Here is a 19,410-nt window from a genome sequence, read left to right on the forward strand (position 1 = left end):
TAGTGAAAACAGTCACACCCATAATTATGTGCAATTTTATGTCCTAATATAATTAAAGAAATTCACCCCTGTACATTCATCATAGGAGGAACTTGGGCTTGTACTAAGCTGTAAACACATTTATTTCTGATGTACAGTTGGGCATTTTAACATGGGAGTCTATGGGGAATGACTTTTGGAGCCGCCCCCTAGAGGCTGCAGGAATGTGGAGTTTTTACTGCTTCCACATGCGTCATGTCTCAGCCTCAGAGGTTACCACTTGAACCATCATTTCTGCCTTGCTTTAAATCAGTGTCTGTACTTCAATGTTCTCCCAGCTTCTCCTGATCTTTACCCGACACCCATTATGATGAATGATGGAATCCATTCTCCCCACTGATGGTGTGAACAGTTCTGGCCCGGAGGCCCACAGCAGCCAATAACGATGCTGCCCCTGCTGTGCATTGGTATGCGTTATACGCTTTGTGATAATGTCTTAAATCACTTGGTGCTGCACAGAGAATCACACCCCCACTGTGGGACTAATAAAGGATTATCATAGCTTGTGCAGCATCACAGCAGAGATTTACGCTTACATACTCCGGCCGCACATGCTGCCCAAAACCTTCAGATTTTACCCACTTACCCAAATTTATTTCCTCCCAAAAGATGTCAAGTATCGAGTGTCTGCCAGAGAGAGGAGTGCAGAAAAAGGCTTCAGTTCCACATACAGAGTGTGTGTGCTGAGACCACCCACCTGTGGGTCACTTCAGAGTTATAAAAGACAGACGCAGCAGCTCGCTGTTGGAGACACACAGGAGAAGTCACCTGTACGTCACCTCATCTTCTACCAGCAGCAGCGCACCTTTGACCCTGTTCTCGGTGGCTCTCCTCTGGAACTGACAGGTAACTCCTGCCTGCTGATTGGCTGTTTCCAGATGCTCTCAGTATCTGTTCAGTCAGAGTTTTAAAAGCTTCCACTGATGCTTTGTATATTTTTGCTTTATGACAGTTAACTTTCTGACCTTCTGTAGGTTGCTGACTAATGATGCTTGTCCCTCGTTACCTGGGTCTCGTCTGGAGGGACATTGTTACTTTGTCCTGCCTACATCGTTTCCTGTTGGAGTTCCTTGGCACTGCCCTTTTCCTGTCTGTCAGCCTGTCAGCTGTCTTAATGTTGCCTGCTGCTGGGAGACCCAGATCGGATCTGAGGTCTGCAGACATTCCGACCAACCTGAGCCACCTGCCTGCCGATCTGCATCAGTCTGGACTCGTACTTGTCTCACTTGCATGTCCCCTGCAGGTGGTGCTGGCCTTTGGTCTGTCCATTGCCATGGCAGTGCTCTGTGTGGGTGGGGAAGTTCACCTTAACCCGGCAATTACCATGGCGATGGCCCTGTCTCTGAGGCTCCGCCTGTGGAGGGCAGCATTGTATGTGGTTGGTCAGTTTTTAGGGGGTGTAGCCTCTGCAGGACTGCTGCTGGGACTGATGGGAGATGTGACACCTGTTCTAAATCAGGTGAGTTTAACTTTGCAACAAGTCCACCTGAGAATTATGACAATGGAATATTCAATGTCTTTCTGTTTAGGTCTCCTCTGGTGTCCAGCTCTACCAGGCGGTCGCTGTGGAAACACTGGTCACTCTCCAGCTGGTCCTGGTTGTAATGGCGACCATTGACGTCCCTCTGCCAGCTGTGGTGTCTCCTCTGGTGGTTGGCCTGGCTGTCAGCCTTGGTCACCTGGTGGCTGTAAGTCCTGTCCACTGACCGTGGGTTAACATATGTTCATATGTGCATTTATATCTGTCTATAACAGTGGGTTGTCTCTCTCAGGTGAGTGTTACAGGCTGTGGGATGAACCTGGCTCGGTCATTTGGTCCGGCTGCTGTCACACTTAACTTCAGTAACCACTGGGTCAGAACACTCTCACACTCACACACACACACACAGGGTGTCACCACCAGACTGTTGTCTGATTGGCTTATTCTCCTGCAGGTGTACTGGGCGGGGTCTGGTCTGGGGGCGTGTCTTGCTGCTGTTTTTAATGATGTGTTGCTACGGCCACGGTGGCGTCGTCCCGGAGACTGGTGGGCAGAGCTAAAGCAGCTGTATGTGCTGAAGGAAAAACATCAGCAGGTGGCGCTGTCACACCTGAAGTAACACACATACTGTTTATGTATAAACTGATGAAGCTGCTTGGATGAGCAGCGAAACGTCTTCTAGAAAACTCTACAAGTCCAGACGCCTTGCTTCAATCTCTACGTATGATGACCTGGATGACTGAGAATCTTCATCAACATACTGTTTATGTCACTAACTGGGACGCAGAAAATTTTTGTGTTTCTGTCTCAGGAGAAAACGATGTTTTTATTATTATTATTAACTGGTAAGTGCAGATCAATTTGTAAACAGGTTTCTACTCAAACACATGTACACATTTTGTAATTATTTGTTAAATGAACACAAATGTCTGTGTGTTATAGTCTGTTGCTCAAGTGTTTCATACTGATGAATAAAATCTGTTCATTTTATATGACAGCAAAATACAATTCCTGCAGCTTCATTTAGGATCTCTGGCCTTCCAAAACCAGAAACTAGTCTTTCCCCAAACTAGCACTGAATAAAGTGTGTGTGTATGTTTGTGTGTGTGTGTGTGTGTGTATACAGTACAATGCAACACAGTGAGACACAGTTTAAAAATTGTAGGACCATTTGACTTGAAAGTCACATTGGTTTTTAGGAGTGTTGTTCAGGTCAAATTGCTAATTCCAACCCTGAAGAACAGAAGTGATGGCTGACAAATAATGTGACCAGCAGACACAATAACAACTGGACCATAAACCTCAGATAAACAGGTTTTTATTTGTAGCTTTATCAACAGGAAGCCTTAGCTCTTTGTGGTCAAACTGACAGAGCCAGCTGTCAATCATCTGTCAGCACACACACACACACAAAAACACACAAACACACACACACACTCACTCACTCAGTGTTAAATGAAGGTCTGTGAGCTGGACATCTCTGTCAGGCTCCATTCGCACAGAGAGAACAGACAGGTGTGATGTTTGTGTTCAGGTGTGTGTGTGTGGTGGTGTGTGTGACTGTGAGTGTGTGTCTGAAGCTTTTGGATGAAGCTGTGATGTTCAGCGGGCCGACAGGAAGTCTCTTTGGATTTTCTGTCGACTTTCAAACCATCAACAACAAGTAAGTTAAATACAGCAGTTATCTAAACTGTAGAGTTCAGCGACGCAGTCTTCAAAAACAAAGTTACATTAGGTTATGTTACTTTTTTGGGTATTATATTTGAGCTTTCTTGAGCCTGTAAACAATCCAGAAGCTTTAAAATAAATCAACTAAAGAGGGGTGTACCACTAAGTAATTAATAAGTTAGGCTGTTGCTAACGTCTGTTAAGTCTGAAGCTAGAGCAAGCAGGATCATAACCGGGGTAACTTGTGCTGCAAACTGAACCTTGTCAGGAGCAGGTTATGCTCAGTTTCAACTTTAATCATCCAGAAAGCTGCTTCTCTTTCACTTACAACCTACTTTAAAACCACCATTCACAGACAATCCACTGAATCTAAAGTTACGTGAACTGTACCAGGTTCTGATCAGATATAATCACCGCCTGTTCCTCCTGGATCAAGTCTGTGACTCACTGACACACAGGCAGAAAGCCCGGATTGACAAAAATAACTTATAACTTATAATCAGCGTTGTGATGCCAGTTTTAGTTCTAGAGCTTCAGTTTTGTCGATCCAGATCACATACAGAAAGCGTGGCTCTGTCAAACTTGTCCTAGATCCTTTGTTGTCATCGGTGCTCCGAAAGCCAACACCAGCCAACCAGGGGTGACTGAAGGAGGAGGTGTGTTCCTCTGCCCCTTTTCACCTGGAGATGGGGCCTGTGCCATCGTCAACTTTGACCTGACAGGTGAGATGCAAATAAACCAAAGGAAACCTGGGTATGAAAACAAAGTGTCATCTTTGCCATGCATGATGATGATGGTATAACCAAACAGAAAGACAAAGGGATTTTGTGCCATCTCATATCTGTCATGAAGGTGATGAAGACCACAGCAGCTCTGATATGAGGTTTCAAACATTCAAGAGTCAGCAGTGGTTCGGAGCTTCAGTTCGAGCCGCCAGCAGCACACACTTATTGGTAAGACGTCCCATCAGCGCCCTCTACAGGCTGCACAGTTAATTACAGTCAAATGTTGTGCTATATTTACTATGATGATGTCAACCTGTCAGGCATGTGCACCGCTCTTCCATTGGAATGTTCACAAGGGAAGTGCAGAGTCAGGGAAAACACCTGTTGGGACCTGCTTCCTATTGGACCACAACACAGGGAGCTCCACCCCTTTCTCCCCGTGCAGAGGAATCATGATGGATGACGACTACACAAGAATGAACAACAGTAATACAGACAGACAGACAGATGGACAGGCAGAAGGGCTGGGGTCTGTCGCTGAGTCTTAACTCTGTTTCTCATTATCTAGGAAATGACCAGCGCTATTGTGAGGTTGGCTTCAGCGCTGACATCACCAAGGTGAAGTGGGCGGTGGGTGGAGTCACTCCATCACTGTGTGGTCAATGACAATACTATCTTTATCATTGTGTCAATGTGTTGTAGGAGGGTCGGCTGATACTGGGAGCTCCAGGAAGCTTCTATTTCCAGGGTGAGGGACACACCTGCTGGTCACTACCTGCAATCACATCAAATTAGAAATGAGCTTAAAATACTGAAGGGAAGTGAAGTGGAACCACGACGACCAGGCTTTGTTCCACGATCGCATTTAATTCACCAGTCTAAATGGGTCCTAACCAGTTTAATGACACTGGTCATCAGTCTGAAACCATGTGACCCATCCAGCAGCACACTGATGCAGGTAAGTGCTGATGTCGCTGTTCTGATTTCAGGTCAGGTCATCACAGTGAGGGTAGGTGACCTCCTCAACAGTGGGCAGAGCAGCAGTCCTATCCAGTATGTGGCAGACATCCACCAATCAGATGAGAGGGGCTTTTATGACATTTACAGAGGTGAGTAGAGCTGAAGGGGCACCTACATCAAGTCTTTTTGAGAGCTGTGTGTTTTTCATTCCATGTCTTTGATGAATAACAAAATAGTTTGAAGCAGTAGTTCTAAAATGTGACCACAGTGAAAGGATTTGTGTGTGTGTGTGTCAGGTTACTCAGTGGCCAGTGGTGTGCTGACCAGAGACTCCATACCAGGTTAATATAACACAACACAGCACAACGTAATTCTTGATCCATTATCATCTAATCAATAACTGTGTTTGCGTTTCAGATTATTTAGTTGGTGTCCCAAACGACAGAAACACAGCAGGAACAGTATGATCGTACTCTAATTGCATTCAAGTCTCTTCAGTTCTCCTTTGTTGTTCTAATCTCTCTGTGTTAACAGGTGAGGATCTATGACGGCAGGAGCAGTGGACTGCTGAGAGTTTACCACACCTTCCAGGGAGCTCAGGTGAATATTCAGGTGAACAGTTCTGGAAATTACTAGACGTCAATATAGTTTGGACAAACTGAATTTGTCTTCCTGTAGGTGGCGTCATACTTTGGACACAGTGTGGCAGTGGCTGATGTCAACAATGATGGGTGAGAATATAAGAAGCCAGCGTGTGTAACTTTCAAGCACTTTCTGGTATGAATGTGCCTGTCTCCTCATCTGTCTGCAGTATGGATGACGTGCTGGTCGGAGCTCCTCTCTTCATGGACAGAGTGATGGAGCAGCTGCAGGAGAGAGGACAGGTCTGAACACACTGTACATTGGTGTCACATCCAACTGCAACTAATACTTGAGTAGCATAAGTGTGTCATGTCATTTGTCCAGGTGGTTTTGTACCTGCAAAAAAAGCCTGGCATCTTTTCCTCTGAGCCTGACCAATCACTGATTGGCTTCTCTATATATGGACGGTTTGGTTCCGCCCTTGCTGCGCTTGGTGATCTGGACATGGATGGTTACCAGGGTAATGATAAACAACTTATTAGAAAATGTTTAGTAGAAGAGAAATTAAAGTATCTCAGCTAGCAACAATATGCAAGACTAAAAACTATTTAAAGATTTCTTCTACTTTCAGATTCAGTTGTGTTAAGTATCAAACTCTCAGGAGCAGATCAGGATTAACTTTGTGGCAATCTTTCCACAGATGTGGCTATCGGGGCCCCCTGGGGAGGGCAAAATGGACGGGGACAGGTGTTTATTTATCTGGGCAACAGTAACGGTTTGTCAGTCACACCCTCCCAAGTGATTGACAGTCCATTGCCTGGCAGCAGAACAGCATTTGGGTTTACTCTGAGGTCAGGGGCTGATATTGATGCAAACGGATACCCAGGTGAGTTCAGAAGTTCGGAAGTTCGCTAGCAGGTAATAAACAATGATCAGTCACCTCCTGTCTGTGTGTTTAAAGATTTGTTGGTTGGAGCATGGGCTGCAGACCGAGCTTTTGTCTACAGGTATGAAGTAACAAAGACTACAATTAACCTAGTGACAGGAAAACCAAAGAGCTACTATTTACTGTGCTAATGTGTGTTTAGATCCCGGGCAGTGATCCAGACCAGAATTGCTCTCACTCTGCTGCCTGACTTCCTGAATCCAGACGTTAAAATGTGTCATCGAGGAAGCATATCAGTGTCCTGGTAACAGATCATTTAAAACAATAAACAATAAGATAATCCTGTATCCTTTATAAATATCCGTTATAATAAAAGAATGTTGTTTACTGGTAATAAAATTATTTCAAAAGTCTCTCTGTCTCATCAGTTTTGTCATCCAGGTGTGTGTCCATGTATCAGGTCACAGAATTCCACAACAGACAGGTAGTGTCCTCACTGACATCCTCACACATTCTTTGTGCTGAGCTGGTTTTTGAACTTGTCTTCTGATTGGCTGAGGCAGCACTGTGGGTGGAGCTACAGCTCGACAGGATGAAGCAGCCAATGACACGACGGACGCTGCTGATGTCCAGCAGTCAGCCGCAGGAGTCGATGAAGCTGATGGTTCAGAGGGAAGTGGGCGTGGCCTGTGTCAATCACACTGCCTACCTGAGGGTGAGTCCCTGAGTGACAGACGTCACCTGAAGAAGAAAACAGGTGAACAGAGTTGTGTGTGTGTTTGTGTACGCAGCCTGAGGAGGAGATTCGGGATAAGTTGAGTCCAATCTTCATCACTGTTAATGCCAGCCTCCTCAATACTACCCAGCATGCTTTGTTGCGTGGACAGACACATGCTGCTGCACAGGTGAGTAAATACTTGTGATTTTACTTATTTTTCACAAAATATTCACTGTAAATCCAACATGAACCCAAACCGGGGTCCAGACTTGATCCTAAACTCAATACATTTGAGGACTCTACTGATCCTCACAATTATGGACAACTGAATTGTGTATCTGTGTGTGTGTAGACTAGGATCATTTTGGATTGTGGGGATGACAACATCTGTGTTCCTGACCTGAAGCTCAGCGCTAAGCCGTGAGTCCTTAACAAACACACACCATTTATTAATAGTCACTCAAACCCGGGTCCTCATGTGGCATGTGGCAGTGAGGGTCCTTACAAGGATAGATAGTCTAGAGTGTGTGTTTCTGTGTGTCAGTGTGTCAGACAGTGTTTTGGTTGGCGGGGATCAGTCGGTCCTGTTGTCAGTGATGGCTGTGAATGACGGTGAGGGGGCGTACGAGACAGAGCTGGTGGTCCAAATCCCAGAGCACACACACTTCCAAAGCAGCCAGGTGAAACACACACCAAGATACAACGTTAACACACAAAAAGGAAAACCTGATCTGTGCACACAGTGTGTAAAGAGTTGGTTTGTGTGCAGGGCGTGAACAGGCTGGTGTGTGTTCAGAGGAAGGAGAACCAGACTGTTGTTGTTACTTGTGACCTCGGTAACCCCATGAGACAAGGACACCCAGTGAGACCACAATATATTAATATCATACAGGTTTATGATGTTACATTAAACCATGCCTGATCTGTCTGTCTGTCTGTCTGTCTGTCTGGTTTTAGCTACAAACTGGTCTCCTGTTCAGTGTTGGTCGCCTGGAGGAGGTGGAGAGTCACATCACCTTCAGCCTCAGAATCCGGAGGTACAACATCTTCCTATGTTGCATCATTAAAATTCTGTTTTTGACAGCAGCTGATGTCTGTCTGTCTTTCTGTGTCTCAGTAAAAACCCTGTGAACTCCAGTAGTAACAAAGTGACAGTGAGAGTGGAGGTGAAAGCAGCGGCGACGCTGGAGATCAGAGGGTAAAAAAGATCAGCACGCTAGTTCTTTATTTAACGTCAAAGGTGATTTATAGGCTGATCACACCTTTCTGTGTCTGCAGAGGCTCCTCCCCTCCAGAGATTGTCCTGCCCCTACGTGACTGGCAGCCCACAACGCATCCTGGGAGTTTAGAGGAAGTAGGTCCACTGGTGGAACACGTTTATGAGGTGAGGTCAATAGTTTATCAATGCCAGTCATTCTAGCACCAACTGGCTCCTGATCTGTTTGTGTCCCCACAAAGTTTCAGTGTCTCCTCCAGCCATCTGTTTAGAACCAAAGTGGTTCAGGGCCTTTTATCTCCACATCCCACATGCTAAACATCTGAAAGATCCAGACTGCTGTATACAGAGTCTCAACATGATTGTGGGCAGTTTGAGTGTGTGCTGCCAACTGAGTGAGCCTGACTCATTGTTTAAAGGCTAACTGTTAAGCTGTTACATGCATCATTTTCCACAGTACCTGTTTATAACTAGGTTTACTCATCATGTTGTTGTGTAGTTGAGGAACCAGGGCCCAAGTTCTGTCAACGCCAGGCTCACAGTGGACTTCCCCTCCGCCTGGCAACATCACTTGCTTCTCTACATCTTCTCCAATGCCTCTGAGGAGTCCCTGAGCTGCCAGACCTTGAATGCATCACAGATAGACCCTTTCAAGGTCCAAAATATGTCTGTCTCTGAGCTGTCTGTCTCTGTGACTGTTTACTAACCTGTCTTTCTATTTGCAGCTGGTTAGTAACTCCTCCAGTGTTTCTGCAGTTTCTCCATTGATCCAGCAGGAGGAGACAAACTCACACAGTCAAACTATTCATGTGGTAAACAAAACGTCCTTTTTAAACATCATTACTGTTGTGTATGAACAGCACACTGTGACGTGACAAAGAATATAACATCTGTGAGCACAGAACTGCAGCAGCAGTGAGACTGGGTGCGTAAGGTTTGTGTGTGATGTCATGGCGTTGGGGCGGGGCTTCAGTGCGGTCATCCGAATTTCAGCTCGGCTGTGGACACACACCCTGACGCAGGTATGCAAATGAACTGTGTTCGTACACACACAGTTAAAGCTTAAAGGTGACACTGTCATTTTGTTTCCTCCAGACTCCATACCTGAACTATGAGCTTGCCTCCTCTGCCTCCTATGATGTCATCAATGCTTCCTCAAAGGTCCAACCACTGCTGCTGTCGAGTGGACACACACAGGTACACAAACACATACCCAGTTATCACTGAATCAAAAACTTACCACAAAACTAGGTCATTTTTGATAGATTTTAGAATGTGTGTGTGTGTGTGTGCAGACTCAGCTCAGTGTCTTGTGGCGTCCTCCTGATGGAGAAAAAGAGATTCCTATTGGTTACATCGTCCTATCAATTATCTCTGGACTTCTCCTTCTCTGCCTGCTGTGCTTCATCTTCTGGAAGGTATTATTTAATTGATCACTCAATATAAATTAATTTTGTGAAACATAGGTTCAAACCTGTTTCTAAGCTTGTTGTTAAAAGGATTATAATTTATACAGATATATACTGACAGATATCAGAAGGTTTGATTGTTCACCATTTTCTCTCTCTCTCTGTCTTTATGTAGCTGGGCTTCTTTAGACGAACTCGCCCACCCACTGATGATGATGATAATGATGATGAAGATCAGCGGCTGGCTGAGGAAAGTCATATGACTGAATAACACACAGTACCAAGACACAGCACATGATCATATAATGATGTTGTACTGATGTTGGTATTTTACTGAAATCTAAATTTTGCAAATAAATAACCAGAATGAGAATAATGATGCAACACCTTATTGATCAAGATTACTTTGAAAATAAGCAAACGTTTATCATAAGTAAATTTACCAAAATGCAGTTAGAGTAAACACAATCAAATATGAAGTAAATGTAAAGTATACATGCATAACAAAATGCTACAAAATAAAAGGTAAACAAACACTAACCACATGGCAGGACATGAAACTGAGCCAACATGGTGGAGCTCACACTGATCTTATTATAAAACACACACACACAAAACAAGACAGGACAATAAGACAAGACCTTTATGATTATCTATCATGAACCATTGTCTGCACCCCTGTGGATGGGCTTCTTATCTATGCAGCTTGACTGACATGACTGAGGGCTCTAATATAACACTGGGAGGCTTCACCCACAGTTTCACGCTTCATAATAAGGCTGTGATAATTTCTGCCCTTTGATTTATCTCTGTATGTCAGCACAGTTCGTTGGTTTCTGTCAGCTGCTATCACCTCCAGGATTTGTTTTCATTGATAATGGAAGGACAAACAGCAGACGGGTGCAGTAGAAAAAAACCAAACTCCTTTAAAAAAAAGGAGGAAACCAAGATATGAGGGGAAGGATGGTGTGGAGTGAGTTATATTACCCTGAGTATTGCCTTCCAGGAAGCTAGAACTAACTTCCAGCTGTACTATCCCGCCTCCTTCACTGTGACTGGATGAGTCCGGCCTCCACTATAATGAACATTCACATGTGATTGGTGGAGCTGGTTGGGGGCAGGTCACAGCCTGTGAGGTGATGGTCAGGGAGTTAAAATAGAACATGTCAGGGGGGATGAGGAGGATTAGTGCAGATTACAGAGCAGTTTATAACAGCCAAGAAGAGGAAGACTGCACACATACTCACACACACACACATAGCAACATACCCACAGACACACCCAGACCAACTTGATTAACTGGACTACACTGGACTGTAACGCATGCAGTGAAGTGGGACTACCTTGACCAACTAGAATCTGAGTGGACTGAGCTTGGTGGTGGTGGCGGAGGTGGTGGTGGTGGTGGTGGTGGAGGAGGAATAGAAGAACTGGTCTGGGGCACAGGAAGTGTTCTGGATGGATGGTTTCCAGGCGTACGGGGCAGGGAAGGCTGGTGGAGCCTTTGACCCTCTCACCTTTATCAGACAACCTCAGACTGTTGTAAGGATCCTCTGCTGGGTGAGTCTGATGCTGTAACAATGATGTCACAGAGCACTTCCTGGTAAAACGTTAAAGCCTTGGGTGAATAAAACCCACTATTCAGTGAGATTCTCTTGAAGGTCACGCAGGTGCGATCAGGTGGGAGGAACCGCACGCTAAGGTGACATTAACCCCTCTGAGTGTTGACTGCTGACCTGCTGACTTCTTTAGCCAACAACTGGATTTATAAGAACCCATCTAATCATGTCACATTGAATGTTTAACTACAGATTAGATTACCTATAGCTGCTTTGGGTTTGAGTTGGTCTGGACTCTAGAGGTCTATTTTAATGTTTATTGGCTGGCTCTGATAATGGTACACTGACTCAGGGTCAGATCTACCTATGTTAAGCTGTTGGTACCAAAGTCAGGGGTCTGGTTTTCGTCTGGTTGGTTAATTTGTGTTCTGGGTTTGTGTCAGTCCATGTTAAGTAACTCTTCTCTCTGTGTGTGTGTGATTCAGTCATAAGACTGGTGTTAACATTCCTGAGGCTCAACACAAGACTCCTCAAACAAAACCTCACTGTTCAGTGCTGCTACTGCCTTCTGATTGGACGGTTTGGTGAATCTAATTCACTAATTAGAAAACTAAAAACGAAAAATATCCAGCGGCTCTCTCTGGTTTTCTGACCTTAAAACACAATGTTCATTTAATGTAGTTCATGGTTTACTAAGGAAAAAAAGACATTTAAGATTTCTTTTCCACATTCTTATGATTAGCAACTAGCCTCTCCTGCTGAGGATAAATGTGTCCCTTAGCATTGAGCTAACTATTGTCCTGTCTATCTTTAGCTCTTCTCCATTGTGATTGTGGGGTGCGTTGCAAACGAGGGATACGTTAACCGACCGGAGGAGGTGGAGGAGTACTGCATCTTTAACCGCAACCAGAATGCTTGCAATTATGCGGTTGCCATGGGGACATTATGCTTTCTCTGCAGCGCCGGTTTCCTGGCACTTGATGTTTATTTTCCTCAGATCAGTGGAGTAAAGGACAGGAAGAAAGCCGTCATGGCTGACATTGGGGTGTCAGGTGAGACTTTGCTCCCTCTTAGTAGACCGACTTAGCAGAACTTCATTCCACTTAATATCGAGTTAATCCAAGTACAGGCAAAGAGGAGGAGCAGGAAGCAGCACACACCTGTCACTCAGAAGGCTAACCATTAATTTTGAGTGACCTTAATGTGATAAAAGTAATTTCTGTTAATTCAGACTAAATCATTCTTGTTCTGCACTGGTGTTACATGTAAACTGTGTTCTCTGCAGCTCTCTGGTCCTTAATCTGGTTCGTGGGGTTCTGTTTTCTGGCCAATCAGTGGCAGGTTTCTGAACCAGAAGACAACCCTTTGAATGAAGGTGCAGATGCTGCCAGAGCCACCATCGTCTTCTCCTTCTTCTCTGTCTTTACCTGGGTATGTACCTGAACTCCATCACCTGAGGGTGAACTCACCTGAGCAGCCAGTACCAGACTGCAAGCCTGGGACACCTGCTGGTCAAACTGATGTAATAGTTTATATTGAGAGTTGTTTTAACATGAAATCTAGCATGAATAACTGTAGTGTAGTGTACTTTATTTACAGGAGGAAGGAAAGGTCCAATAAGCAAAATTAATATTAAGTGTTGTGAAAGTGATACTGAATGACTAAATCCACATGAACAGCTCTGATTTCACAGGAATCAAAAGGCTGCTGTACATTATACTATCAGTAAAAATAACGAAACATCTGCTGTAACTTCATTCTCTTCTCTTCTGTCTGTTTTAATGTGCGTCATGTCTATTTGTTGTGTGCATCTGTGTGATATGTTGTGCACAGGGAGGCCTCACTCTGCTGTCGTTGGAGCGTCTGAAGAGAGTGTCCTTTGAAGAAGAATATAACAAACTCTTCAGCCCTCCTCTGGCCTGAAACACACACATAAGCTGTGGTCGAATAGTCACAGATAATAACCTTTTTCTGTATCTGTTTTTCTTAATGCTTTTCCTTGACCTGCATGGAAAACATTGTGTGTTATATGGTAACAAAGAGAAAGGAAGCTTAGTCCTGGTAAAAAAAGACTGTTTGGCTGCAACTTCACCTGTCTCCTGCAGCCACCTGTCTCCTGTTTTCCTGTGTGGACTGCTCCAAGTGCCTCTTTATCCAAAGTGCCTTTCTGTTACCACGGTAACGGAATTATGCTGTTTCTCTCTTCAGATGTTGGAGCTGACTCATGAACTGTGACAGAGAAGTCATGATGTCCGATATGATGTTGCATGTTCTGATAAAGATGATTATGTAACTTTATTAAGATTAAACATATAAACACCTTTGTGTTGTGTATTAAAAAAAAAACTACGGAAGTTAACAAGTTTACATTTAATCAACCTATCAGAATCAGGATTAGGATGAAGGGTTCTGAAACAGTGCTATTGGTTGGTTGCTTCGAAATGACCATTCATCCAGCCCCCAGAGATTCTCCCTGGATCCTGACCCTGGCCAGGTCATGACCATGACCCTGACCGTGACTCTGGTCCTGGGTCTGGACCTGTGTTCTGAATCTGCTTCCCTGTTTCGTCCAGTGTCCATTTTGTGGTGCTCGCTTGGGGGTTTCTGGGCTGTAGTCCTGTTTTCTACATCAGGTCAGCTGACTGAATCAGGCTGTAATCACATGACACTCTTGCTATTGATGGTTTGATCAAACATTAACACACTAATAGACTTCAATCCACAGCCTAACCCTTGACTGAACTAAATGCCTGTCAGTTTGTTGCTGTTGTCTGAATCTTATCTGAAAACCTATTTGCACATGCTAACATGCTAACACTTCTAATAACTTGCAGGTGGTTCTTTTCACTAACACATGAGTACAGTGACATCCTGTGTGTCTGCAGGCACTTCAGGGCCTGCTGGGCGTCCACAGGTTCAAAATGGGAGCTGACTCTGTCACGTACAACCAGGACTACGTAGATCCCAACCAACAGGAGACTCAGGAGAACCCACCCATCGAAGAGTAGAGCCCACGCCAGCTGCCAAGTGGAGGTGTGAGGCTAAAACACTAATGCACTCTGGGAAGTTTGATAGTTACAGCCAGTTAAGGTTGTGATGCATTCAGGGACATTCTCAGGGACATTCTCACTTTAAAACCTATAGTTAGATTTCACATTATTATCCAAGGGGGCATGTTGTTTCTTTCAGTTGTCAGAACATTTTCTTTGAAGGTGATCATTCTTTTAACTTATTTCTTTTTCCAATAAATGCTTTGCTTGTTAGTAAAGTAGGGTAGGTTCAGACACAAAATAACATGATTGTCTAGCATTAGTCACAATGAGTTATTAGCTCTGTTGCCCTCTGTTTTCATAAAAGAATACTAATAGGGAGTCATACAATCACAATCACTGAGCTACTGGCACAAACCGAGCCCAGCTAGATGAATCAACAGTAAAAAATAAGAAAAATCTGTCAAAATCAAAAATACGAGGTCATCTTATGATTCATATGCCATACAGCAGTTTTGTGATACTTCACGCATCCTCATCACTTTCTGAAAATCTGCTGCTGAAAAGCTGCAGTGCCTCCTGCTGGTCAGAGGACTCTTTTCACAGTCTGACAAATGTTTACATTTAAAGGAACATTACACCTCATACCTGAATGAAAATACACTGAAAAGTCTCTGAACCAGTCAGACAAGAAGAAGAAGAAGAAGAAGAAGAATGTGGTGTTTGGTATAAATTGATCTGTTCTATTATTGTTCTATTATAATTGATTGTTCTGTTTGTTTTTTTCTATGATTTAGTTTTATTGTGTGAACTGAGAAATTTGGTTGTGTTTGTCTTTGTGGTAATTTTATTAAATTCAACATATGGAGGCAAACTTTCACCTTAGAAGGTTTTTACTGTTTCACTGTGTGTCTGTGAATGAATGTGAACTCTTTACCTGCCCGAGTCACTCCGGCATTCCTCAAAGAAACAATGAATGAATTATTAAAAGGATGAGTGGACGAGCGACCGGTTAACCTCTGTGGTATTTATATATCTAATGCTGCTCTGATTCAGAATGTCTGTTTGACTAATTATAACTAAACTTGTGTGTGTCGAAGCCCAAAGGCTTCAGGCTGAGTCACAGCTTAGTCAGTGTTTATGGTCTGAATGCGTGGAGGGAAAGTGAAAGTAACACAGTGACCCCATTTGACTGTAGAGATTTACAATTTTTCACAGATGATTAAAATAGAGCCAATTACCTGTGATTGTGTTCAGCTTGAAAAATAGAGTGGTCGATCGGATTTAAAGGTTTCAGGGGTGCCCATGTTTTCATGACCGTAAATCATCTACCCTCATGGTGCACCAATCCATCTTCTATAACACTTTCTCCTGATCGTGTCATTGCGTATTTCAGTCTGTGTATATTATATATTATATTCTGACTTAAAAACGAGCTCACGAGCCAATATACTGTGGGCACCCCTGATTTAGATGATCGATTTACAGATGTTCAATTTAAACTGTTGCAGCAGCTGATTTACTGTTCAAATGGACTCAATTTAAGACATTTTTGGCCTTTTAATGACATTTGATGAATGAGCTTTTATGGGGATCTAGGGCCTCATGTTATCTGATAAAATAGTGAAGGGTGACTGTTCTGTTTACCTATAGGAACTGCTCAGTTATGGAAGAAAATGTTCTACTTCTTCTTGTGTGCTGCTGTGATCGGACTGAGGAAGCAGGAAACTTCCCAGAGTTTATTTTGTTCAGAGCTCAGCACATTAATACAGGCTGATATTAAAATTAAGTCAAAGTTGTTATTGTGAGAAAACAATACTGTTGTTGATATTTTTATTTAGTATTTATTTCTCATTGGGATGTGCTCTCTCTCTCTCTCTCTGTGCTCGACTGATTGGTCTGATGAGGTTAAATTTGAAGGTCCCAGCTGCTTCCTCATTTTATTTCCCCCTGTTAACACGTTGCTGCTTTCTGGCGCCATCAAACCAACAAAGAGTCAGAAAATAGTTCAGAGGGCTTAATGTCTGGATAAATACTGCTCATCAGCACAAAGGTGGGAATGTCTGGCAGCGTCTTCATCATGAGGTAATGATGCGTCTGTCAGCGGTTTGATTAACATAATCAGACTAAATCTCACACTTACAGCTCTGGTTTGAACAATGAGCTTCTGATAGCGAACAAACTTCGTGACTCATTATGAATGTTTGTGATAAATCTGTGGACAGTTGAGCTAAAATAGAAGCAGCCTTATTAGTGAGTCACAGCAGAGCTGAGCTGTTCTGTTTGCAGTCTGTTTACAATGAGTGGAAAGTGTCAGGTAGTTTTCATGATGCTTTATTCTGATAAAAAACAATACAAAATGTATCAAAAATAATAACTTAGTCTTAATAAATAAATAAAACGAACAGGTGAATAAATAAATAAATATCTGTAGTCTACACGAAGAGCTCCGTCTCTCAGCTGAAGCAGGTTTGGTGCTGCTGCAGCGCGGACTTCAGGATCCAGAGCAGATCTCTCCTCATAAGCTGCCAGCCGCAGGCAGCACTGTCCTGTGACACAAAGACAAAAGCACTCAGCTCTGATTGGTCCAAACACTTTTCACATTTTTATATATGTCATTAAGGGTAAACAGTTACTAGCTTTTCATTCCTCACTAACAGTATAATCAGTTCAAAAGTCACTTTTGAGAGTCACTGGAGAGGTGATGAGAGAGTTTGTTTACCTGCTGTTCTATAGCAGCTGTCACGTTACTGAAGTAAGCAGACAGGGCGGGGGAGTTCATGTTGGGAAACTGGAAGGAGAGGAAAAGATATGAGGTAATTAGCAAGGCAGCTGAGACCAGCAAAATAACACCATTAATTTTGATCTTAGATTACACTTTAGTCAAATACTATAAATAGTCAGAACTGATTAATCAATAACACTAATAATCATTCATAAGGTAGTTTTATTGTATTATTATTATTATTATTATTATTATTATTATTATTATTATTATTATTATTATTATTATTATTATTATTCAGCTCTGACACTGAGACCCAGTTCTAGACCATCAGGATGGGTTTTGGTACTCACACAGGTGCCATTTCCCACCAGACCATCCACCACCTGAAAGAACCTATCGACTTTGTTTTCGTCCCAGTTGAGTCCGCCCTCTCCCTCAGGCAAGTCGTGCTCTGCGTACATTGATCCAATTTCCATCAGTGAGCTGTGTACCACCCACAGTACTTGACGACACTGTATCAATCAGATGTCTGAGTTTTCAATCAAAAGCTTTAAAAACAAAAGTTTTTGCACATACAAAATCCAGCTCTGTGATTGGCTGAGAGGTTTAGATGTTTACCTTAGAGCGAGTGTTTTTAGCGAGGATGAGGGAGTCTGGAAATGAGATGTTAGCATTGTATGGCCGGCAGTGGCTAGGAAATCGCTCCCCCTACAGGGCATATAGGAAGCAGGTCAACCAAAGAAAAACAAAAATAACAGCAGATAATGCTAAGCTACATGAGGCTAAGAGAGTTTTATGTTCGAGGGTCTTACCATGTCATGGAGCATTTTATGGGCAGCAAGGACACTGTGTTCTCGCAGTTTACATAGCGGCTTGGCGACCAGCATCATCTGGAGGCTGCAGAGTTGCAGGAAAATGAGGAGGACTGCAGAGGTCATCATGGTGCTGGTTCTCATAGTACTGGTGGTCCCGGTCTGGTCTGTGATGTGTTCTGTGTGAGCTGTCTCAGGTGTGTTCAGGTACCCTGGAACAGAGAGCGAGCAGATTGGCCGTCAGGACCAATCAGACAAGGCGCAGGCTGTTACCTGTGTGAATCATCAAAGTCTGATCCAAACCGCAGCTGGAACCCAGGGCAACATGTCAAGTGAGTCACTGCAGGTCTGAGCAGGTCCCCTCAAGGTAAAAAAAAAAAAACTAGTTTCCTATTATTATTTTATAAATTATTTAAGTCCACACTTTTTTTTCTTCAATGTTCCTGACAGAATCTCACAAACAAGTACAGGACTACATCAAATCCAACAGGTTTGTCTGCAGATTAATTTACATTGAACATGAAATAACATGTCCAACTATGGACAAATATGCAGACCAAAGACTGCAGTCACCTGCACTAAAAGGGACCTTGTAGGGTCCTAATGGTTCAAACACATGTCCAACACTGTAAGAAGTATTTCTCAGTCGTCACAGTAATCTAAGAAATACTGAATTATATGCTCAAATGTTGTGGATGATCAGACGTCTGTCCACTTATTATTGGTCACATAATTTTTATACTTAAAGCAGAGAATTCCCAAACATAACATTTAGTAAAAACACACTGCCAAAAATTTTTAAAAAAGTATGAATAGCAGTCCTTACATTAACAACATTGTTTAATTCCTGTTTCGCTAAATATTGCCCCTAATCTCACCCCTGAAAAAGGAAGTGACATCACTTCCTGGATCGATCTATTAATACCAATCAATCTAATAATACCAATAGTGAATTCTGACCTGCGGATCTGTCTGAACTCTGTCTGACTCCTTCAATCCGAAAAGTCACTGTGTAGTTGTCGAGAGTCGGGTGAATATTTGTAGGACAGCAGGGTGACGTGTCATTAAACGTAATAATGTGTTTCCAGTCAACAGATTTTTCCGGTGACAGTGGTCAGAAATATCGAGCATCTTAGCAGCGGTGGAAATATTTGTCACCATGAAGCAAACGCTTGTTGAGTAGTGAGACCACACGCTCGGTTTCAGAGCAGCTAGAAGCAGGCGGGTACAGCAGCGAACACCAACCATCAGCTGACGATCACGTCACAGATCTACATTAGAAAACTCAGTGGAAAACTCATGTTCAGCTTTTAATAAGACTAAAGGGTCTGAAAGTGAGAGGACTTTAGTCATACTGATTGCTGTTTCCCAAACTGTGCAGGCCTTGACTCTGGGCTGCTCTGAAATGAAACTTAAAGCAGCAGCTCGCCTGTTAGCTCGTCTAAGCTAGCGTCAGATGTTTCCATCTCTGATCTGATGCTCGCTGGGAAACTGGAAAACCGCTCTGACGAAGCAGTTTGACATGAGACGTGACACATTTATTAAACACGTATTTTCCATCCAATCATATTTAAACAACTTGGGGGATCTAAATTTTTGGTGTAACCCCCAGCAGGCATCATCTGCAAAGATACTTCA

At 43.3% G+C, this 19,410-nt stretch overlaps 3 protein-coding genes across 5 annotated transcripts; all 3 read left to right on the forward strand.

The window, feature by feature from the left end:
- Positions 1-1,024: 1,024 nt before the first annotated feature.
- Positions 1,025-2,138, forward strand: LOC114440102 (aquaporin-1-like). The gene is made up of 4 exons (XM_028412389.1): positions 1,025-1,498; positions 1,569-1,727; positions 1,812-1,892; positions 1,974-2,138. The coding sequence occupies exons 1-4, from the start codon at positions 1,025-1,027 to the stop codon at positions 2,136-2,138; spliced, it is 879 nt and encodes a 292-aa protein (XP_028268190.1).
- Positions 2,139-2,975: 837 nt separating this feature from the next.
- Positions 2,976-10,059, forward strand: itga2b (integrin, alpha 2b). Of its 2 annotated transcripts, none has more exons than XM_028412265.1 (31): positions 2,976-3,182; positions 3,779-3,909; positions 4,040-4,140; positions 4,233-4,398; positions 4,481-4,530; positions 4,615-4,660; positions 4,902-5,021; positions 5,169-5,213; positions 5,290-5,333; positions 5,407-5,472; positions 5,551-5,603; positions 5,684-5,756; positions 5,839-5,974; positions 6,155-6,340; positions 6,416-6,461; positions 6,543-6,644; positions 6,769-6,824; positions 6,904-7,055; positions 7,132-7,245; positions 7,411-7,478; positions 7,603-7,738; positions 7,828-7,920; positions 8,016-8,095; positions 8,176-8,256; positions 8,337-8,442; positions 8,774-8,929; positions 9,000-9,086; positions 9,177-9,296; positions 9,370-9,471; positions 9,570-9,692; positions 9,859-10,059. In XM_028412265.1, the coding sequence occupies exons 1-31, from the start codon at positions 3,040-3,042 to the stop codon at positions 9,952-9,954; spliced, it is 3,078 nt and encodes a 1,025-aa protein (XP_028268066.1). In that variant the 5' UTR covers positions 2,976-3,039; the 3' UTR covers positions 9,955-10,059. The 2 variants fall into 2 exon arrangements, with proteins under 2 accessions (XP_028268066.1, XP_028268067.1); XM_028412266.1 differs by having other exon boundaries at positions 3,111-3,182; positions 3,739-3,909.
- Positions 10,060-10,570: 511 nt separating this feature from the next.
- On the forward strand, positions 10,571-14,761 carry syngr1a (synaptogyrin 1a). Of its 2 annotated transcripts, none has more exons than XM_028412408.1 (4): positions 10,571-11,243; positions 12,057-12,294; positions 12,528-12,673; positions 14,128-14,761. In XM_028412408.1, the coding sequence occupies exons 1-4, from the start codon at positions 11,142-11,144 to the stop codon at positions 14,248-14,250; spliced, it is 609 nt and encodes a 202-aa protein (XP_028268209.1). In that variant the 5' UTR covers positions 10,571-11,141; the 3' UTR covers positions 14,251-14,761. The 2 variants fall into 2 exon arrangements, with proteins under 2 accessions (XP_028268209.1, XP_028268210.1); XM_028412409.1 differs by having other exon boundaries at positions 10,573-11,243; positions 13,076-14,268.
- The last annotated feature ends 4,649 nt before the right edge of the window (positions 14,762-19,410 follow it).

The sequence above is a fragment of the Parambassis ranga genome, chromosome 8 (genome assembly GCF_900634625.1).
Source record: "Parambassis ranga chromosome 8, fParRan2.1, whole genome shotgun sequence".
NCBI lineage: Eukaryota > Metazoa > Chordata > Actinopteri > Ambassidae > Parambassis > Parambassis ranga.

Coding starts and splice junctions, on each gene's coding strand:
- LOC114440102 (XM_028412389.1), top strand. CDS start 1,025: ATGATGCTTGTCCCTCGTTACCTGGGTCTCGTCTGGAGGGACATTGTT. Junction 1,499..1,568: donor TGACACCTGTTCTAAATCAG/GTGAGTTTAACT, acceptor CTTTCTGTTTAG/GTCTCCTCTGGTGTCCAGCT. Junction 1,893..1,973: donor TTAACTTCAGTAACCACTGG/GTCAGAACACTC, acceptor ATTCTCCTGCAG/GTGTACTGGGCGGGGTCTGG.
- itga2b (XM_028412265.1), top strand. CDS start 3,040: ATGTTTGTGTTCAGGTGTGTGTGTGTGGTGGTGTGTGTGACTGTGAGT. Junction 5,214..5,289: donor GACCAGAGACTCCATACCAG/GTTAATATAACA, acceptor TTTGCGTTTCAG/ATTATTTAGTTGGTGTCCCA. Junction 5,473..5,550: donor ACACCTTCCAGGGAGCTCAG/GTGAATATTCAG, acceptor GTCTTCCTGTAG/GTGGCGTCATACTTTGGACA.
- syngr1a (XM_028412408.1), top strand. CDS start 11,142: ATGGATGGTTTCCAGGCGTACGGGGCAGGGAAGGCTGGTGGAGCCTTT. Junction 11,244..12,056: donor TTGTAAGGATCCTCTGCTGG/GTGAGTCTGATG, acceptor GTCTATCTTTAG/CTCTTCTCCATTGTGATTGT. Junction 12,295..12,527: donor GGCTGACATTGGGGTGTCAG/GTGAGACTTTGC, acceptor TGTTCTCTGCAG/CTCTCTGGTCCTTAATCTGG.